Here is a 20,606-nt window from a genome sequence, read left to right as displayed (position 1 = left end):
CGAAGTTTTAGAACCACTGGATTAATCTATATTCTTAAGAATTTCAGAAAAGGTAAGGTAAGTGAGCTGAGATTGGTCAGCGCTGACTTTGCAGGACTGAAGGTCAAACCCTGGTCTATGATGATAAACTAAGGGTCTGCTTGTGAGATTTCTTGGCAGGCAGCCTCGGGGCCTCTTCATTTGAGAAACCAGACTTGCTTTGTTTATTTTCTATGTTGATCTCTGAATCAAAGTATTGTTTGTCCAAACTATGTTAACATGTATTTTAACACTTAATACCTATGTGTTTAGTTGCATAAGAAAAAAGGAAAGAAGGAAAAATGAAAATGATTTAAAAAAACAAACTCAAAGATAGAGAAATGCTCAAATTGCACAAACAATAGACTTCCAATTTTTGAAGCCATAATCAAAAAAATATACTTACTCATGACCTAAAGTTCTTCACTCATAATGTAAGAAAATGTGAATAAGAACGAACGTACAAGCAAATTGACTTGAAAGAAGTATGATGAAACACATCCTTCACCATTCAGGGAAGGAAAATATGCATCTAGCAGTTGTAAATATATCACAAAACATTAGGTTTATTATCATATTTGTTTTATGATAAAATAAAGAACAAAGGCAAATATTAACTTACCATAGATTCAATATTTCCACTCAAAGTTCTATATTTCTCTGTAGCTGGTGAACTAAATTCATCACTATATTGAACACCCAGGATTTGAATGCTGCTTTGGTAAAAGGAAGGTTTTTGATCTGTAAAACAAGGAAAAGGCAGAATCAGTCTCACATTACTAAGTACTTTAATTTTTATTTCATATAGGATTATTTAGGCTATGTTATATAATTTAAAAAAATTTAATTCCTTTAAAAGGAAAAAGTTCTAAACTTAGTAAAAATGTAACTATAATAAAATTATTTTCTCTTTCAGTCTTTAAAAAGATTGGCAAAGCTGAAACATTAAAAATGCATGAAAATCAGAGCAGCATTATTTGAGAAATTAGGCTCCTGTCTTTGTGTTCAAGTGTGATAATACAGTGTTGTTAGGAGGGAAAATTCATTAAAACTGATATTTGATGTTGGTTTTTCCTACTTCTGTAATCCACCTTGCACATAGTAGTCTCTAGGTGATTTGATAGCAAAATATAGTCCAAAGTAAAATTTAGCTACAATTTTATTATTCAGTTGACTGAAAAGACTATTACTAGTTACTGGAATAAATTTATTCTTAGTCTCTACCTTTACACATACCCATATGCCTTCATTCTCCCCCTATCCCAGCCCCTATGATTTAAATAATACAATGGGATTATAGCTGAAATTAAAAAGAAACAACAGATTATATCATATATTATTTAGTGAAAGTTGGCACAATTATCTACATTAAAACCTCTGAAAGAATATTCACTGGGATATTAAGTTGTGTGTTAATGAATAGTGCATATGCATTCTTAATATTGTTTCTTTCTGTTTCATATTTTTAATAAAAAATTAAAGAAAATAAGAGAAACAAAAAAGAACAGAATCATTTTTAAAGTTTGTTTTTAACCTCTTTCTACTTCTTAACTGCAAATTCATCTCCTATCATAACTGTCCTGCTCCTGAGATTGTTTTCAGGACACAGATCATGAATTAATGATATTTAGGTACATCCAACTTTTAGATTTTGAAACTTAAGGTCCTTTGCAATATTTTAAATAAAGAAAGAAATTATAGGATTAATGAAAAACAAAACAAGTGAACTCTAGCATCGGATAAATATTGTCTTTTTTGTCGGCTAGAATAATCCTTGCTTGGGTAATAATATTGTTTGGTATACTAAAAAAGACCAAAATAAATAAATAAATAAATAAATAAATAAATAAAACTAGAAGAGGAAAAAATACTGAATTATAGAGAATATAAACATGGGAATATATTTAGAGGTATATAAATAAAATGTATTTTAAAAAAAAGTGGTAATAAAAGAGAGAAGGCCAAACTTTGAATCTGAAAGTATATTTAGTGAATTCATCTGAGAAGTGGTATTTCCAATCTTTCGGTACTTACCAAAAGCTAAAAAGTAGACAAGTAGACCTATGATCACTGCCAGGATTGCCACCACTGCGACGACAACAAAAAATACTACGTATGGATTCAGGGATCTTGAGGTTGATGCCACTCGTGCTGGCCTTAGAACAAGGGGGAAAGATCAAAGCCCATTCATTTCACTCAGAGAAGCCATCATTTCAACACTGCTGAAGTCTCTTAGGTTGCTCATGGCTCTATTATAGAAAATTGATTGGTTCTTTTTTTTGTTTATTTACTTGTTTGGAGGATAATTGCTTTACAATATCATGTTGGTTTCCACCATATAAATAGGAATATGATTCTGAAATGAAATCAAACTGAACACTCTCTTTAATGATATTTCTTACCATTTTTTAAGCACTACAATGTTGATATTTAGGTAGTTTAATAGAAGAATAAGAAAATATGATTTATGGTTTACAACTGCCTTTTCTTCTTCTGATAGTAAGTTTCTCAAGAATAACAACGCTTTTCTGTTTTACTAAAACTTCTAAGACCCTTGTTGGACACTACTGTAGTAAGCTCCCTTACCTGGGCACCGTCCCCAGGGATATGCTGAAGAGAGATCATTTTTGGTGGGGAGAGGGGCAGAGGGAGTCAGAATAGTAGCATTTCTCACAGTAATAGCCTCTATATTATTAAAATGAGGATATGGCTAGGGGCTGAGAGCTGAGATCCAGGAGAGTAACAAGCACTTATAATTAATTAGAACTGTACTAGCAGCAGAGGATTTGTGTGATTTTGTTCACCTATGAGTTTATCAATAGCAGTGTAAGCCAATCAGTTCAGTTCACTCACTTAGTGGTGTTGGACTCTTTGTGACCCCATGAATCGCAGCACACCAGGCCTCCCTGTCCATAACCAACTCCTGGAGTTTACTCAAACTCATGTCCATTGAGTTGGTGATGCCATCCAGCCATCTCACCCTCTGTCATCCCCTTCTCCTCCTGCCCACAATCCCTCTCAGCATCAGGGTCTTTTCCAGTGAGTCAACTCTTCGCATGAGGTGGCCAAAGTATTGGAGTTTCAGCTTCAGCATCAGTCCTTCCAATGAACACCCAGGACTGATCTCCTTTAGGATGGACTGGTTGAATCTCCTTGCAGTCCAAGGGACTCTCAAGAGTCTTTTTCAACACAACAGTTCAAAAGCATGAAGAAGTGAAACTCTCACTGTTTGCAGATGACATGATCATCTACATAGAAAACCCTAAAGACTCTTCCAGAAAATTACTAGAGCTAATCAATGAATATAGTAAAGTTGCAGGATATAAAATTAACACACAGAAATCCCTTGCATTCCTATATACTAACAATGAAAAAACAGAAAGAGAAATTAAGGAAACAATACCATTCACCATTGCAACAAAAAGAATAAAATACTTAGGAGTATGTCTACCTAAAGAAACAAAAGACCTATACATAGAAAACTATAAAACACTGATGAAAGAAATCAAAGAGGACACAAACAGATGGAGAAACATACCGTGTTCATGGGTTGGAAGAATCAATATTGTCAAAATGGCTATTCTACCCAAAGCAATCTATAGATTCAATGCAATCCCTATCAAGCTACCAATGGTATTTTTCACAGAACTAGAACAAATAATTTCACAATTTGTATGGAAATACAAAAAACCTCAAATAGCCAAAGTAATCTTGAGAAAGAAGAATGGAACTGGAGGAATCAACCTGCCTGACTTCAGACTCTACTACAAAGCCACAGTCATCAAGACAGTATGGTACTGGCACAAAGACAGAAATATAGATCAATGGAACAGAATAGAAAGCCCAGAGATAAATCCACGAACCTATGGACACCTTATCTTTGACAAAGGGGGCAAGGATATACAGTGGAAAAAAGACAACCTCTTTAACAAGTGGTGCTGGGAAAACTGGTCAACCACTTGTAAAAGAATGAAACTTGAACACTTTCTAACACCATACACAAAAATAAACTCAAAATGGATTAAAGATCTAAATGTAAGACCAGAAACTATAAAACTCCTAGAGGAGAACATAGGCAAAACACTCTCTGACATAAATCACAGCAAGATCCTCTATGACCCACCTCCCAGAATATTGGAAATAAAAGCAAAACTAAACAAATGGGACCTAATGAAACTTAAAAGCTTTTGCACTACAAAGGAAACTATAAGTAAGGTGAAAAGACAGCCCTCAGATTGGGAGAAAATAATAGCAAATGAAGAAACAGACAAAGGATTAATCTCAAAAATATACAAGGAACTCCTGAAGCTCAATTCCAGAAAAATAAATGACCCAATCAAAAAATGGGCCAAAGAACTAAACAGACATTTCTCCAAAGAAGACATACAGATGGCTAACAAACACATGAAAAGATGCTCAACATCACTCATTATCAGGGAAATGCAAATCAAAACCACAATGAGGTACCATTACACGCCAGTCAGGATGGCTGCTATCCAAAAGTCTACAAGCAATAAATGCTGGAAAGGGTGTGGAGAAAAGGGAACCCTCTTACACTGTTGGTGGGAATGCAAACTAGTACAGCCACTATGGAAAACAGTGTGGAGATTTCTTAAAAAATGAAATAGAGCTGCCATATGCCCCAGCAATACCACTACTGGGCATACACACTGAGGAATCCAGATCTGAAAGAGACACGTGCACCCCAATGTTCATCGCAGCACTGTTTATAATAGCCAGGACATGGAAGCAACCTAGATGCCCATCAGCAGATGAATGGATAAGGAAGCTGTGGTACATATACACCATGTAATATTACTCAGCCATTAAAAAGAATTCATTTGAATCAGTTCTAATGAGATGGATGAAACTGGAGCCCATTATACAGAGTGAAGTAAGCCAGAAAGATAAAGACCAATACAGCATACTAACACATATATATGGAATTTAGAAAGATGGTAACGATAACCCTATATGCAAAACAGAAAAAGAGACACAGAAGTACAGAACAGACTTTTGAACTCTGTGGGAGAAGGCGAGGGTGGGATGTTTCGAAAGAACAGCATGTATATTATCTATGGTGAAACAGATCACCAACCCAGGTGGGATGCATGAGACAAGTGCTCGGGACCTGGTGCACTGGGAAGACCCAGAGGAATCGGGTGGAGAGGGAGGTGGGAGGGGGGATTGGGATGGGGAATACATGTAACTCCATGGCTGATTCATATCAATGTATGACAAAACCCACTGAAGTGTTGTGAAGTGATTAGCCTCCAACTAATAAAAAAAAGAAAAAAAAAAAGCATCAATTCTTCGGTGCTCAGCTTTCTTCACAGTCCAACTCTCACATTCATACATGACCACTTCATGGGTGGTTCAGTGGTAGAATTCTCGCCTGCCATACATGACCACTGAAAAATCCATAGCCTTGACTAGTTGAACCTTTGTTGGCAATGTAATGTCTCTTCTTTTTAATATGCTATCCAGGTTGGTCATAACTTTCCTTCCAAGGAGTAAGCCAATAGATTTGTACTAACACAATATCTGGTTTCTGGATTGTAGTATCTGATTTCTAGGATTATATTAGGCATATAATCCAAGTACTTCCTCACTGTCTCCTTTGCCACCACACACACACACTGGGAAGGTTACCAGAACTACTGTGTATGAATTCCTATTTTATCCCCGTTTGCTTGGAGATCATATTGTCATTTATTTGAGATTTTCTTCATCTGAAAAATGGGACTAATACTTGCTTCATAAGGCTGTTTTGAATATCAATGAAGTTATGTTTTAGAGGCTATGTAAAGTGTATAAAGTAGATATTTCTACTAAATATGTTATCTACTAGGCTGTGAGAACTTTGAAGATAAAGTTGGTATTCATGCATATGTTTCTCACACTTTGTAGGCTACTTGGCATATATAGGTGGTGCATGCAAGCATGCCAGGTCACTTCAGTCATGTCTGACTTTTCACTCCTTTGTCCATGGGATTCTCCAGGCAAGGATACTGGAATGGTTTGCCATGCTCTCTTCCAGGAGATCTTCCTGACCCAGGGAGCGACCAGGGAGCAAACCCACATCTCTTATGTCTACCTGCTTTGGCAGGCAGGTTCTTTACTACTAGGACCACCTAGGATTTAAGATATTTACAAATATTTGTTGTATATGTTAACTCTTTGGTGTGTTTCAGTTTTAAAAGCCTTAGCAGAACTGAAAAGCAGTTACATTTTGCCAGAACACAGTCAGACTTCCATTTCTTTCTATTTGTTTTGCTAACGTTCTGGTGTATATGGGAAGGGGATGATCTGAGAGTCAGTGACTGTCAGAGTGTAGGTTTCACAGCAGGGTTGCCTGGTGTTTGGGTTTTACACAACTCACACTGATGCAGGGGCATCTCCTGGTGTTTTACCTTGTATCACCTGTACATTGCAGGCTTTGGATATGGGACCAGTATCATTTCAGAGGAATTCCCTGGTGGCTCAGCTGGTAAAGAATCTGCCTGCAATGCGGGAGACCCTGGTTTGATTTCTGGGTTAGGAAGTTCTTCTGGAGAAGGGATAGGCTACCCATTCCAGTATTCTTGGGCTTCCCTGGTGGCTCAGATGGTAAAGAATCCACCCACAATGTGAGAGACCTGGGTTTCTCAGGTCTGGGTTTTTCCTTGGATTGGGAAATTCCCCTGGAGGAGGGCATGGCAACCCACTCCGGTATTGTTGCATGGAGAATCCCCGTGAACAGAGGAGCCTGGCGGGCTGCAGTCCATGGGGTTGCAAAAGGCGAACATGACTGAATGGCTAAGCACATCATTTCAGAAGATTATTGGAGGTTGCCATAGACTTGCTGACTTTTTTGTTGAATAAACACATTAAACATTATAAAAATTGACCAGCTGAAATATTATTGTTTAATAAAAGGGCGTCTAAATTCATGAAAATAAGAATAACATAATCTCAGAATAACAAAAAAGATGAATAATTTAGCCTTAGCTTAATGATGTCTTTTTATTACATTGCTCTTATTAATTTTGCTATGCTAGTGAAAACTGACTTTCACTAACACTGGTCCAACATCTGGGAATCACTAACTGTATGCTGGGAAAGATAGAAGGCAGGAGGAGAATGGGATGACAGACAATGAGATGGTTGGATAGCATCACTGACTCAATGGACATGAGTTTGAGTAAACTCTGGGAGTTGGTGATGGACAGGGAGGCCTGGCGTGCTGCAACCCATGGGGTCACAGAGTCAGACACAACTGAGCAACTGAACTGAACTGAACTGTAGTCATTTTCTGAGTAGGATAAAATTGGTACATTGATATTTGCTGACATTTTAAGCCTCAATTTACTCTTCTGTTTCTTTGTGGTCTTGCTGTGGTCACAGTTGCACACTGTTTGACATTTGCAAGTTCAGCGAATTGTCAGTGGGTGCTTGGCAGGGTAGAACCAAAAGAAGAGCTGGAAGCAAGCCATCCCAAAGTGTCACTTCAACTACCAGGAACCAACTGTATTTCCAGAGATGAGTAGAAGTGTCAAGATTTATTAGTGTAGAGTGAGAAATTTCTAAGAACTAAGCTTAAGTTGGAAGCTGAAACAACAACAACAAAAACAACCCAAACAAACTCCCAAACCGAAGGCTAGAGTCAGCACATGCTTTAGCTTGGATGAGCCTCTCATGGGAATGGTTTTCGAGGCAACTTTGCTTCAGTTCATGGAAAACATCTTAAAACTCAGTGGCTGAAAAGCACCATGAGACATATGACTCAATAAACAAAGGGTGTGGACCTCAAATTAGCTTAATCTCACAAGCTGTATTTAATTACATAACAATGTGTTGTTCCACTTTGTAGAAACAACTAAAGAAGTATCTGTTCTCTTGTTGGTATCTGCTCTCTTGCTACAGGTTCAACTTGTCATTGAACCTCTGTATGTGGCTGATTATAAAGCTTATGACAACACATACTAAATTGTGTCCAATGTTTGCTTTGCAAATTCTTAGAGAAAATAAGTTTGCTAACACTGTCTGAATTTTGACTCATGTGCAGTGGAAATCTGCAAGTAAATATTTTGCTTTTAAAGCAGGATCTTAATCAGTGAAGTTTTTAGTGCTTGTGTTTAAACAGCAAAACAAATACATAGTTGTGACATGTTTAACCAGCTTCCGCCTCCTTCTTTCTCTCATTGACTTGGAAAATTACAAGAATGTTGAAAAATATATTCTATGCTCTTATGAGAACCTAAGCGGCAGACTTTATACATGTTTATTGCCAATCTTCATAATAGTCTTATAAGGTGGATATTATGACCCCCGTTTGGAAGACAGGAAAACTGAGGCCCAGAGAAACATAAATAACTCATAATTTCTCAGGAGTGACAGAAACTGGAAATAGAAAGGGCGGTTAGAATGTAAGAACATGGACTTCCTCTGACGTACACTTCCTCCCTCACGCTTCAAGAGACAGAAAAGCTTTGGGACTCTTATCTTTCCTGATATCACTTGGAGGAAGCAAAGAGAATCAACATCTATTGAGTTTTTAGTTTTTATTAAATTGAGTGCTAGAGTTTTGTTCTTATACATAGTATATGTGCAATAAAATAATTGTTGGTTTTATTTGAGAGTACACCTTAGATTAATATATCAGATTTATGTAAGAATACTAGTTAATTTTGTCCATTGACACATAGTTAAAACCAATATATGGTTGTTGATTAATAGAGTCAGTTGGCAATGGCTTTCCATTATTTGTAAGAACAGAGGAAAACAGGGAAAGGTAATTACAAATTCAGATATACATAGTATGTCTGTAGAGGACTTTTAGACAGTTTTGTGTCTCTTTGAATAAGATTTCAGGTAAGATATAAATATTTAGTCCATGATTGTTATTTCATGATATATATTCTTCCTTGCTGATCCCATCCTACACCCTGGTTTCAGGTAGCATCTAATAAGGTAATACTTTCTGAGATAGATCTTCCCCCTCAGATCTCAGTCTCTGAGCTCCACACCATTATTTCCAGCTGTGCATCGGACATCTTATGGATGTTTTACAGCCTCCTTAACTATAACAGTTCAGTTCAAAACTGAACTTGCTATCTTTTTCTCCAGATTTTTTCTCCTCCCTACTATTTCTAATATTGGGAATGTCCCTACCATCTTTCTGGTACCATAAATTAAAGACCCAAGATTTAGTTGTACCTGCCCCCTCTTGATAATTTTCCACTTTTGAGAGGTCATTGAATGGTGTATATCCTATTGCCTAAATCTTTCTGTTCATTCCCTCTCTCTTAATTCTTGATGTTATCATCTTGTATTATGTGAAATGCCTGTTAACTGGTCTCCTTTCTTCCATTACCTAATTAAGAGACATTTGGTGAGTGCCTGCAATGGTCTAGGCAAAATTTAATTGCTGGAAATACAATGAAAAGAAACAATCATAGCAGTCCTAATAGTGAGAGGAGAGAAATGAGTAAGATAAATAAAATAAAGGAAAAATAAAAGCAAAGAGATGAGAAAGGGAATATATATGGGATGCTGAAAACTTAAATAGAGTGACCAGGAAAGGCCTTGCTGAGGAGTTGACGTTTGAGTCAAGATCAGAAGGAGATGAGTGAGCAAGTCTTGAAGATATCAGGGGGAGAATTATTTAGGTGGAGGAACAGCAGATTGAAGGCCCTGAGTCAGGAATTCACAGGGTAAATTTGAGGACCATTAAGAGAGGCAACTGAACTGGAGTGGAGTGAGACAGTCAGGAGTGGGGGACATTGAAAGAAAACAAGGTCAGAAAGATAAGGAGCAGGGAGTCAGTGGTTGGGGGAAAATCATTTAGGGTTTTGCACTTAAGGACTTTGATGTTTATTCTGAGTGAGACAGGGTCTTTGAGGGTTTTGAGCAAAGGCATGACATCAGATCTATTTATTTAATAGGTTCCCACTCTGGGTACTTCATGAGGAGTAGTGGGCCTGGGATGGAGAGGGAGACCTCTTGCATGCGTGCTCTTCAATTGTGAGTCTTTGTGACCCCGTGAACTGCAGCCTGCCAGGCTCCTCTGTCCATGGGATTCTCCAGGCAAGAATACTGGAGTGGGTTGCCATTTCCTCCTCCAGGGAGACCTCTTAGGAGTTCACTAAATAACTAGAGTGAGAGACGATGGTAGTTTAGAAAAGGGTGGTAGAAGTGGAGATGGTAAAAAGTCGTCAGAATCTATATATATTTTGAATTTAGGCCTTAGAGAATTTGCTGATGATTCACTTATGAGATGTGGGAAAAAGAGGAATCCAGACTGAATTCAGGATTTTTGCCTCTTTCCAATCAACCCTTTAAAATCCTTCAAGTGCTTTAAAAAAATGTGAATCTTAGGGTCTGATATCTTCCCTTCCAATAATACCTCATTTTAAATTTATCTACAGCTCATCAAAAATCCTCAAATGGCATTCAAACCATCCATGGCATTTAAGGCCAACCTCTGCAACTTTATCTTCTGTCACATCCTCACCTGCCCACCTGACCTCATCCAGATCAAATATCACAGTCACTTCTGCATGTGATGTCTTTTGCCTGGAGAATGTCGTATATGTATAGTTCTCATTTTATCCTAAAATAATTCAAGCATCTTTCATTTCCCACCACATAGTTACCCTTTTCTCCTCTTGCTGCCCCTCATCTGATCTCATAATGCTCAATGAATTTCTCTACTACAATCCTTATCCCTTCATGTGCCTGCATCCAGGATGCTGTAACTCAGCAATGCCCAAGCTTTCTTTTACCAGGAACCAGTTTTTTGGAAGGCAATTTTTCCACAAATGGCGGGGCGGGGGTGGAGGGAGGTTTTGGGATGATTCAAGTACATTACAATTTTTATGTACTTTATTTCTATTTTGTGGCAATCTCAGTATATTGTGCCTTGACTTCTGGGTTAGGGTTTACTTTCTTTCACACTCTTATAAGGATCTGATGCTGCCACTGATCTGACAGGCGGCAAAGTTCAGGCAGTAATGCGAGTGATGGGGGGTGGCTGTAAATACAGATGAAGCCTCGCTTGCTCACCCACTGCTGACCCTCCGCTGTGCGGTCTAGTTCCTAACAGGTCACATACTAGTACCAGTCTGTGCCCGGGGGGTTGGTAACCCTTGAAGTAACTCATGAAAGGTAGAGATGCATCTTTTCTGCCAGGATATGCCTCATTCATATACAATACATATTATAGAGTGAGTCCACATCGGGCATTGCAATAGAAAAATTGATGAATGACTGCAAAGAGGGATTTAAAAAATAATTTTACTATTTTTTGGAAGGACTTTAACACTGTAGTCTGTGCATTCTTATTTTAAATACTAAAAAAAAAAAATACAGTTCAGAGAATAATCTCTGCCATCTATTGAGTGCTTACAAGGTACTGGCTGAACTTTTCAACATCATTTAATTTAATCTCTGTTAAAAACCCTTGTTCAGGTGCTCAGTCATGTCTGACTCTTTGAAACCCCATGGACTGCAGCACACCAGGTTCTCTAGTTTACAGATAATAGAATAGAAGCTTAGTTAGTCAGCTAGTAAGAGGGCTGGAATGCAAACCCAGATCTGTCAAGCTCAAACTACAAAATGACCACTTCATATGGAAAGAAGTTTTCTGTTAATTATTATGTTGTTATTAATTTCTATCACATTTACTACCTTGTTGGTACTAAGAAACAGAAAGTTCAAAATATTTCTATAGCCCTTATAGGATATACAAAGACAGTTATTTGAGTGTGCGTGTTAATAGGTTGGAGTTATGCAGAGTATGAGAAATAGTTCCAAAGAAGAGGGGCTTTTTCTATTTTAGTCCCGTTCATTAAATCTCGATGGTTGTCATGAGGCAGACATTAGAGACTATCCAATTCAATGATTTAATATTTTAAGTTGAGGAAGGCTTTGTTCAAACAAGGTCTTAAAAAACTTGAAAGCTTAATGATTAAAACAGATGAAAATGGAATAGCTTCTTTGTTTGATTTTGAGTTGTGGGAAAAGGACCCTTTCCTATTTCTAACAAATCACTGATCTAGCCAAACACTTTTATTAATTTCTTAAGTGTTTAAAAAATTTTTTTGTTGTTGTTCTTGATAGCTTTAGTTGTGCTCTAAAAGAAAAGAGAGACACAGAATTATTCAAGATTGCACAACTGGATGATGGTAGAGTTGGGGCTCTAGTTTTAAGATTTCTTTGATATATTTGCTTTATTAAAACATGAGACACGTGCACCCCAATATTCATCACAGCACTATTTATAATAGCCAGGACATAGAAGCAACCTAGATGCCCATCAGCAGACGAATGGATAAGGAAGCTGTGGTACATATACACCATAGAATATTACTCAGCCGTTAAAAAGAATTCATTTGAATCAGTTCTAATGAGATGGATGAAACTGGAGCCCATTATACAGAGTGAGGTAAGCCAGAAAGATAAAGACCAATACAGTATATTAACGCATATATATGGAATTTAGAAAGATGGTAACGATAACCCTATATGCAAAACAGAAAAAGAGACACAGATGTACAGAACAGACTTTTGGACTCTGTGGGAGAAGGCGAGGGTGGGATGTTTTGAGAGAACAGCATCGAAACATGTATATTATCTAGGGTGAAACAGATCACCAGCCCAGGCTGGATGCATGAGACAAGTGCTCAGGCCTGGTGCACTGGGAAGACCCAGAGGAATTGGGTGGAGAGGGAGATGGGAGGGGGGATCGGGATGGGGAAAACATGTAAATCCATGGCTGATTCATGTCAATGTATGACAAAAACTACTACAATATTGTAAAGTAATTAGCTTCCAACTAATAAAAATAAATGAAAAAAAAAAAAAAAAAACAAAAACCATGATGCATTCTTAAAACACTGGGTTCATATGGAAGGTAAGATTCCTATCTTTGAATCACATATCCATGAGACTTTATGTGCATATACCTTTGGAATGCACTGCATGACTTTCTTTTAATTCAATGGTTTATTTTCCAACTTAATCTTGGGTAACAATTAAATAAGTTTATATTCATTGAGGATATAAATCACATATTGTTACCCTGCTTATTTAACTTATATGCAGAATACATCATGCAAAATGCCAGGCTGGATGAAGCACAAGCTGGAATCAAGATTGCTGGGAGAAATATCAATAACCTCATATATGCAGATGACACCACCCTTATGGCAGAAAGTGAAGAACTAAAGAGCCTCTTGATGAAAGTGAAAGAAGAGAGTGAAAAAGTTGGCTTAAAACTCAGCATTCAGAAAACTAAGATCATGGCATCTGGTCCCATCACTTCATGGCAAATAGATGGGGAAACAATGGAAACAGTGCCAGACTTTCTTTTCTTGGGTTCCAGAATCACTGCAGATGGTGACTGCAGCCGTGAAATTAAAAGACACTTGCTCCTTGGAAGAAAAGCTATGACCAACCTAGACAGCATATTAAAAAGCAGAGACATTACTTTGCCATCAGTCTGTCTAGTCAAAGCTACGGTTTTTCCAGTAGTCATGTATGGATGTGAAAGTTGGACTATAAAGAAAGCTGAGCACCAAAGAATTGATGCTTTTGAACTGTGGTGTTGGAGAAGATTCTTGAGAGTCTCTTGGACTGCAGGGAGATCCAACCAGTCCATCCTAAAGGAAATCAGTCCTGAATATTCATGGGGAGGACTGATGCTGAAGCTGAAACTCCAATACTTTGGCCAGCTGATGCAAAGAACTGACTCATTGGAAAAGACCCTGATGCTGGGAAAGATTGAAGGTGGGAGGAGAAGGGGACGACAGAGGATGAGATGGATGGAGGGCATCACTGACTCAATGGACCTGAGTTTGAGTAAGCTCCAGGAGTTGGTGATGGACAGGGAGGCCTGGCATGCTGCAGTCCATGGGGTCACAAAGAGTCGGACACGACTGAGCAACTGAACTAATATCAGTTGAGTAAACAGAGACTGGGCAAGTGGTACCTGAGCAAACCTGTACAACGTTTTTGTGAAAATTAGGGAAAAAGCAGCTTCTCTGGGAAACAGACATAAGGTGTTCCTTGGGCTACGTACAGCTCTGGTCTGAGCCAGAGAGCTTGGCAAGGAGCATAGGCACAATCTTGACTTCCAGTCTCCCCCTGAACCAGCATTTTTGTGCATTATACAAGCTGTATAGCTGTATACAACAGAGCAGAAATGATGTATCAAAGATTTGGAATCTGCTGCTTGTGGGAAATGCCCACCTAGGATTCATTTTTCTCTTGTAAAGTTTGCAGATTGGTACAGACAAATGGCTAATAGGTATGGATGTAAGCTTGTGTGTATGTTGGCGTGTATATTGTAGTTGAATTGGGAGATGGTTGAATTAGATGATGGCTCAGGAGAACCTACTGCCAGGGAAGTCAAAACTATGGGTTCAGTCACTTCATAGGCTAGTCAAGTTCTTCCTTTCCTAGGACTCAGGCTGTGTCCTGGAGCTCAGGCTCCTTACAGAGCACCAAGCCGAGCTCCCTGTGTGTATAACACGTTCCCACTAGCTATCCGTTTACACAGGGCTTTCCCAGTTGGCTCAGTGGTAAAGAATGTGCCTGCCATGCAAGAGCCACGGGAGCCCTGGGTTTGATCCCTGGGTGGGGAAGATCCCCTGGAGGAGGGCATGGCAACCCACTCCAGTATTCTTGCCTGGAGAATCCCCATGGACAGAGGAGCCTCGCTGGCTACAGTCCATAGGGTCGCAAAGAGTTGAACACAACTGAAGTGACTTAGCATGCACACAAGCTCTCTATATGTCAATTCTAACCTCTCAATTCATCCCACCCTCCTTTTCCCTCCCGTGTCTACACGTCTGTTATAATGCTTTTCATGGAACTTCAGTATCTTCCAACTGACACCTGGATGTTATCACACATATGCCTTATACTGATGGAAAGGGACATGTTCATAGCTATGGGCATACTGAGGTATGTCCATAGTACCTCTACTGAGGTACTTTCTGTAGTAGAAGAAATTTAATATTAATTTTCTCATCTTCTTCTATAGTCATCAGTTGCTTTACTCAGAAATATGTGTTGATTTTACATACCTATTATTTTGCTGGACATGCAAAAAAGTCCTTCAATGACTTTAGAGTGATAGTGGCATGTAAGGATGCCAAATGCTATAGAAAATTGAGAGGTCAGAGAAGTAACTTTTGGGTGAGGAAGGAGGAATTGTTTCCACTCATCATAGAACATGTGGCATGTGAGCTCTGCTTTATGGAGTGAACAGGAGATCTGAGCAGACAAATAAACAAAGACAAAAGAGATAGAAAGTACAAAGTATGCTTGGGGAAGAGTACTTGGCCATGTGGTGCACTTATAGAAAAGTAAACGGAAAATAATCTAGAAAAATGAGATCAGTCGAGATTATGGAAGAGATTAAGTGTGATAGATTTGGAGTCTTTGCTTTAGAACATCACTCAGGCTTTTGAAATGAGTTATAGCAAAACAGTAATATTGTAGAAAGGCCAATCTGGTGGCTTGGTTGGGCTGAATGGGAGGGAGTTGGGAGGCAGGAGGTCTTACTGGGGAGACTAACTCATTAATCCATGAATGGGATAGGATGGGCCTTGGACCTTGTAGAGACTGTGGGATGCATGGAAGATGGAAAACTAGGACCATTTCCTGATAGAGGAATCAGTGCCAGAGGCAAGAGTGGCAGCCCACAATGAGACTGAAAGTTCAGCCTGAGTAACTTAGGAATTAGTTATGCTAGTTATATCAATAGGCAATTTGAGGTTTTTTGGGATATTTTAATAATATTTAATTTTAGTAACTAATAGTATCTGTATGATAATTTCCAGCAGTTAGCTGGAAAGGTAATTAGCCTGGGAAAAGATATTGGGACTGGAGGTAACCTTTTTGAAGCTACTTTGAGAGAGAGTAATTTAAAGCTCTGAAAAAGAGAGTGTGAAACCAACTCACCTCACTAAATTTGATTTAAAAAAAAAAACTACAATGTAAATGTCCAGGAAGATATGCAAACACACATGAATTTGATGTCATAAAGAGCTTTCTATTATCACAGCCTTAGGTATCCAATAATAAGTAAAAGCACCTGGTGTTATGAAATCAGTGTGTACGTATAATTTAGGCAGCCATCAATTAATACTTACTAAACACTTGTAAGGGTAACCCAAGGGGCTCAGGGGTAAAGAATCTGCCTGCTAATGTAGGAGACATGGGTTCCATTCCTTGGTCAGGAAGATCCCCCTGGGAAGGAAATGGCAACCCACTCCAGTACTCTTGCCTGGGAAATCCCATGGACAGAGGAGCCTGGCAGACTACAGTTCATGGTGTTGCAAAAGAGTTGGACTTGATTTGGTGACAAAAAACAACAACAAAATACATGTAATTGCACCATTATCCTAAGTGAAATAATTTCTATGTGTGAGGCTAAAAATGCAATAAACCATGACCCAGAAGAAATGAACTTTTATTGTGGCTTACAAATAGAAAAGAAATACAAATTGTTTTCTGTACTTCTTTTACTAGCCTATGCTTTATTTATTTATATATTTTTTAGCCTATGCTTTAAAGAGGCAACAATAGTCGAATGAAACAACATAAATGACTACTCATGCTGGGTGCTTGGGTGTATGATGATTTAAACAATTGATTGATGGCTTAATGGAGTAGGAGTGGCCCTTCATAGCGAATTTATTACTTATGGCATGATATAATGAGACCAAGATCGTAATAATTTCATTGTAGATAGATTTTCCCAACCAGTTCACAGCTATAGGCTGAGACTGTTCTTATTTGCTATTCTGAAAATTTGCTTATTTGTTGTTTTGGTTTAGAAGCTTCATAAAGGTGGGACTTTTTCCTTCTTTCTTTCCTTCCTTCTCCAGGTTTTTCCTTCCTTCTTTCCCACGTTTCCTTCTACCTTCCTTTTCATGAATAATGTCTTTATTTTCAGGAGACTGGCCCCATTACTCTGGTTTCTGTGTGTTCAACATATTCAAGAAATCTTTTAAGAAAGGCATTGACTAGAAGCAGGAACTGATTCTAATATTGAAAAAACTATAAAAGAATGTGACATATACCAAAAACAAGAGTCTTTGTTCATAAATTAGGCTGGTTTCAAAGACCTTTTCAGGGGAATAAATTCTTGACTGTGGAAGACTTATCCAAAGAAAGTCAGTTCTTCTTTTTCAAATCAGAGGTCTAATACAGCCTTGCTCCCATTATTTTAAAGTAAGCATTTCCAGATGCTTGTTTCTGAGCTTTGTTTGCTATTTATCTTAATTTAGACTAAGGAAGGAAATGATTTATCTGAATTGTCCCACTCATGCTTCATTTTTCTCAAGCAGACAGTCTGGTTAGTCTAATGGAGTAGGTCGCTGAGGAGGATTTGAGGGATGCTGCTGGACTGAGATCAGTAAAGTTTGCCCGGTTTCCTTTACTCAGAATATACCACCATATTCAGTAATAGAGTTAGATTTGTATAATTATTAACAGAAGGTATTTGATGACTCCTAAGTGACAGAGTCCCTTCCCTGGAGACTCAGAGGTTAAAGCATCTGCCTGCAATGCGGGAGACCGGGGTTCAATCCCTGGGTCAGGAAGGTCCCCTGGAGAAGGGAATGGCAACCCACTCTAGTATTCTTGCCTGGAGAATCCCATGGACAGAGGAACCTGGTAGGCTACAGTCCATGGGGTCGCAAAGAGTCGGACACGACTGAGCGACTTCACTTTCACTTTCACTTTTCAAGTGACAGAGTCAGTTAACTTAAAGGCCTTTTTTTTTTTTTTTTTTTTTTTTTAAAGTTACTGCTCTGCTAAACTCTGGCCTCCTAGGTGGCACTGGTGGTAAGGAACCCATCTGCCAATGCAAGAGACATAAGAGATGCAGGTTCGATCCCTGGGTCTAGAAGATCCCCTGGAGGAGGAATGAAAACCCACTCCAGTATTCTTGCCTGGAGAATCCCATGGACAGAGGAGCCTGGTGGGCTTTGGTCTGTAGAGTCGCAAAGAGAGGGACGTGACTGAGCGATTCAGCACAGTGCTGCTAAGTTTAATATATGTGCTTCTGTAAGGGAAGAACTTGCTGGAACTGGACGCTGCCCAAGAGGCAGGTCTGCTCTCATAGCTGAGATGATGGAGCCTTTTCCGTGTGCAAACAGGCACAGTGGCGCTGTGGCACACAGGGACACGGTCTGCAAAAGTGAGCCTGCCTCAGTGATCTGAAACGACAGAACAGTAAGCTACTTCGGAACTTGAGATGCCGATATTTTAAGAATATTTCTCTAGGAATCACCAAACCCACAGTCATGGAGTCATGCTCTCTTGACTCTACCACTGTTGAAATGCATGTCCCTGGTGTTTCAGCACAGACAATGTAACAGAGAAAGTCCTGACACAGGTTCCCTGTCTTCTTGGCTGATTAATGTTAGGGAAAGATTAGCATGTATTCTAGAGGGCCCTGCTCCCCGTGTTAGAACTCCATCTGATCTCTAGAAAGTGTAGGTAGCTACTGACTGAGTCATTGAGCCCAAGTAGTTTCAGAGCAAGAAGTAACTATTTAGTTGAAGATTTGCTTGCCTATATTCCTCCAAATAGTATTTTTTTCTATATAGATTTAGTTTTTAAAAACTAGATTTTTGTCTTTTTTGTTTATTCTTTCCTTTTATTTCCTTTCCTTAAATTTTTTTTTTTTTAAACTAAAGTGAAGTGAAAGTTGCCCAGCCACGTCTGACTCTTTGTGACCTGGTGGACTATACAGTCCATGGAATTCTCTGGATCAGAATACTGGAGTGGGTAGCCTTTCCCTTCTCCAGGGGATCCTCTGAAGCCAGGGATTGAACCCAGGTCTTCTGCATTGCTGGCAGATTCTTTACCAGCTGAGCCACAAAGGAAGCCTAAAGATAATATTTAAACTTTATTGGCACCAACATTATTTTGCCATCTTTCTGCAAATTGCAAATAAATATTCATGATACTATATGCATGTGATATTTTATTTTTTATTGGGGTATCATTGCTTTAGAATAGTGTGTTCATTTGTGCTATACAACAAAGTGAATCAACTATGTGTATACATGTGTTCCTTCCCTCTGGCACCTCCCTCCAATACCCGCTTTCTGCCCCTCTAGGTCATCATAGAGCACCGAGCTGAACAAATTATGTTATATAGCAGTTTCCTACTAGCTAGCTGTTTTACACATGGTAGTGTATATATGTCAAGCATGTGATATTTTATTGTCAACATGCTCTTTTAAAAATGTATGTTTGAAATTAGTTTTTAAAAAATTAAATCTTATCTATTAGGATGATGAAAATGTTCTGAAATTTGATTTTGATGATGGTTGTATAACCCTGTAAGTATACTAGAAACCACTGAATTGTACACTTTGGTAAACTTTATTATATATAGTTAAATTTCAGTAAAGCTGTTAAAATTGTTTATCTTTTATGATTCTCAACTTACTGCAATAACAAAATTACCAAACTTTCAAAGAATGGTTGACACTGAGGATGGACTTGAACTCACAGAGACAAAAAAGGACTCAATAACCCATTCAGTTCGTTTCAGTGCCGTTTCCTCCAAAGCAATTCTCAGGTAGGTCTTAGAATGCAGTGGTGCATTATCATTAATGACAACAGCAACAATAGCAAGTGAATCGTTACAAGTAATAGTTAAAGCATCAGAGTTTTAAAATTATTTATACACAATTTAAAGCATAATTCCACCATAACATTGCTGTCACTCATTTGTGTTTTCCTTTTATTTATTTTTTGAGTGGAATTACAAGGAGTGCATTGGGCATTGCTTATAAGCCTGGTTAGATCTACAGAAGTCTGTCACACATATTATTGTTATTTGTCAGGGTAGAAAAAAAAAGGTAAGAAGTCCTAGAGAAAAACTTATATTTAAATTCCAGCTGCTAAATGACCAAAAAACCCCATTCATTTTCTACACATTTCCCAATTCTCCCATTTCTTCCTTTCTTATGCAGCCTGAACTGACTAAATAAGAGTGTCCCCCAGGCTTATTTGAGTGCAGAAACATTTCTGAAATACCTAACATGTTGAGGAGCACAGGAACTCAGTTAAGAAAATGTTTCTCTGTGAGTCCTGACTTGCCTAAGTCCCTCAGTGTTTCTGCAGGAAAGGGATGGGAGAGCTACTGCATACCCAGCTTGGAGAGCATGCTCATTCATATGTAAATACACAGAAATATGTCTTGCTGTAACTCTCTTTCCATTTTGAATAATACTTGGGGAACTGCCTTGTAGCTGTTTAGTTTCAATTGGTTTGTTTGGTACTTATATTTCAATGTATATATGAGTTGCCTGTTAAAATGCAAATTTAAATAGTGAATCTGGGGTTGGGCCCAAGATTCTGCATTTCTAGCAAGTTCCAGGGTGATGCTGATGTTATTGATCCAAAGACCACACTTTGTGGAACAAAGGTTTTGGATACAATTAGATCAGAATAGCTCCAAGGCAGAGAAGAGTGATTTTTAGTAAAGGCATCCTAGTTTCTTCTCTGTTTCCTAAAGTCCAAGCACAATGGAGACAATCCTCCTATAAGATCATTATGAAATGTTGAAAACC

General features: G+C 38.4%; 1 protein-coding gene across 1 annotated transcript in view; it reads right to left on the bottom strand.

Annotated features, from left to right (window-relative positions):
• TMPRSS11D (transmembrane serine protease 11D) overlaps window positions 1–20,606 on the bottom strand; it is a 52,758-nt gene that overhangs the window by 25,249 nt on the left and 6,903 nt on the right. The window contains exons 2-3 of the mRNA XM_065914133.1: window positions 2,053–2,174; window positions 641–759 (exon numbers count right to left, since the gene is read on the bottom strand). Of these exons, the coding sequence (XP_065770205.1) occupies window positions 641–759; window positions 2,053–2,174 (241 nt within the window). The remainder of the gene's footprint in view (window positions 1–640; window positions 760–2,052; window positions 2,175–20,606) is intronic.

This window comes from Muntiacus reevesi, chromosome 22 (assembly GCF_963930625.1).
Source record: "Muntiacus reevesi chromosome 22, mMunRee1.1, whole genome shotgun sequence".
Lineage (NCBI taxonomy): Eukaryota > Metazoa > Chordata > Mammalia > Artiodactyla > Cervidae > Muntiacus > Muntiacus reevesi.
This window is presented reverse-complemented; position numbering and strand designations above follow the sequence as displayed.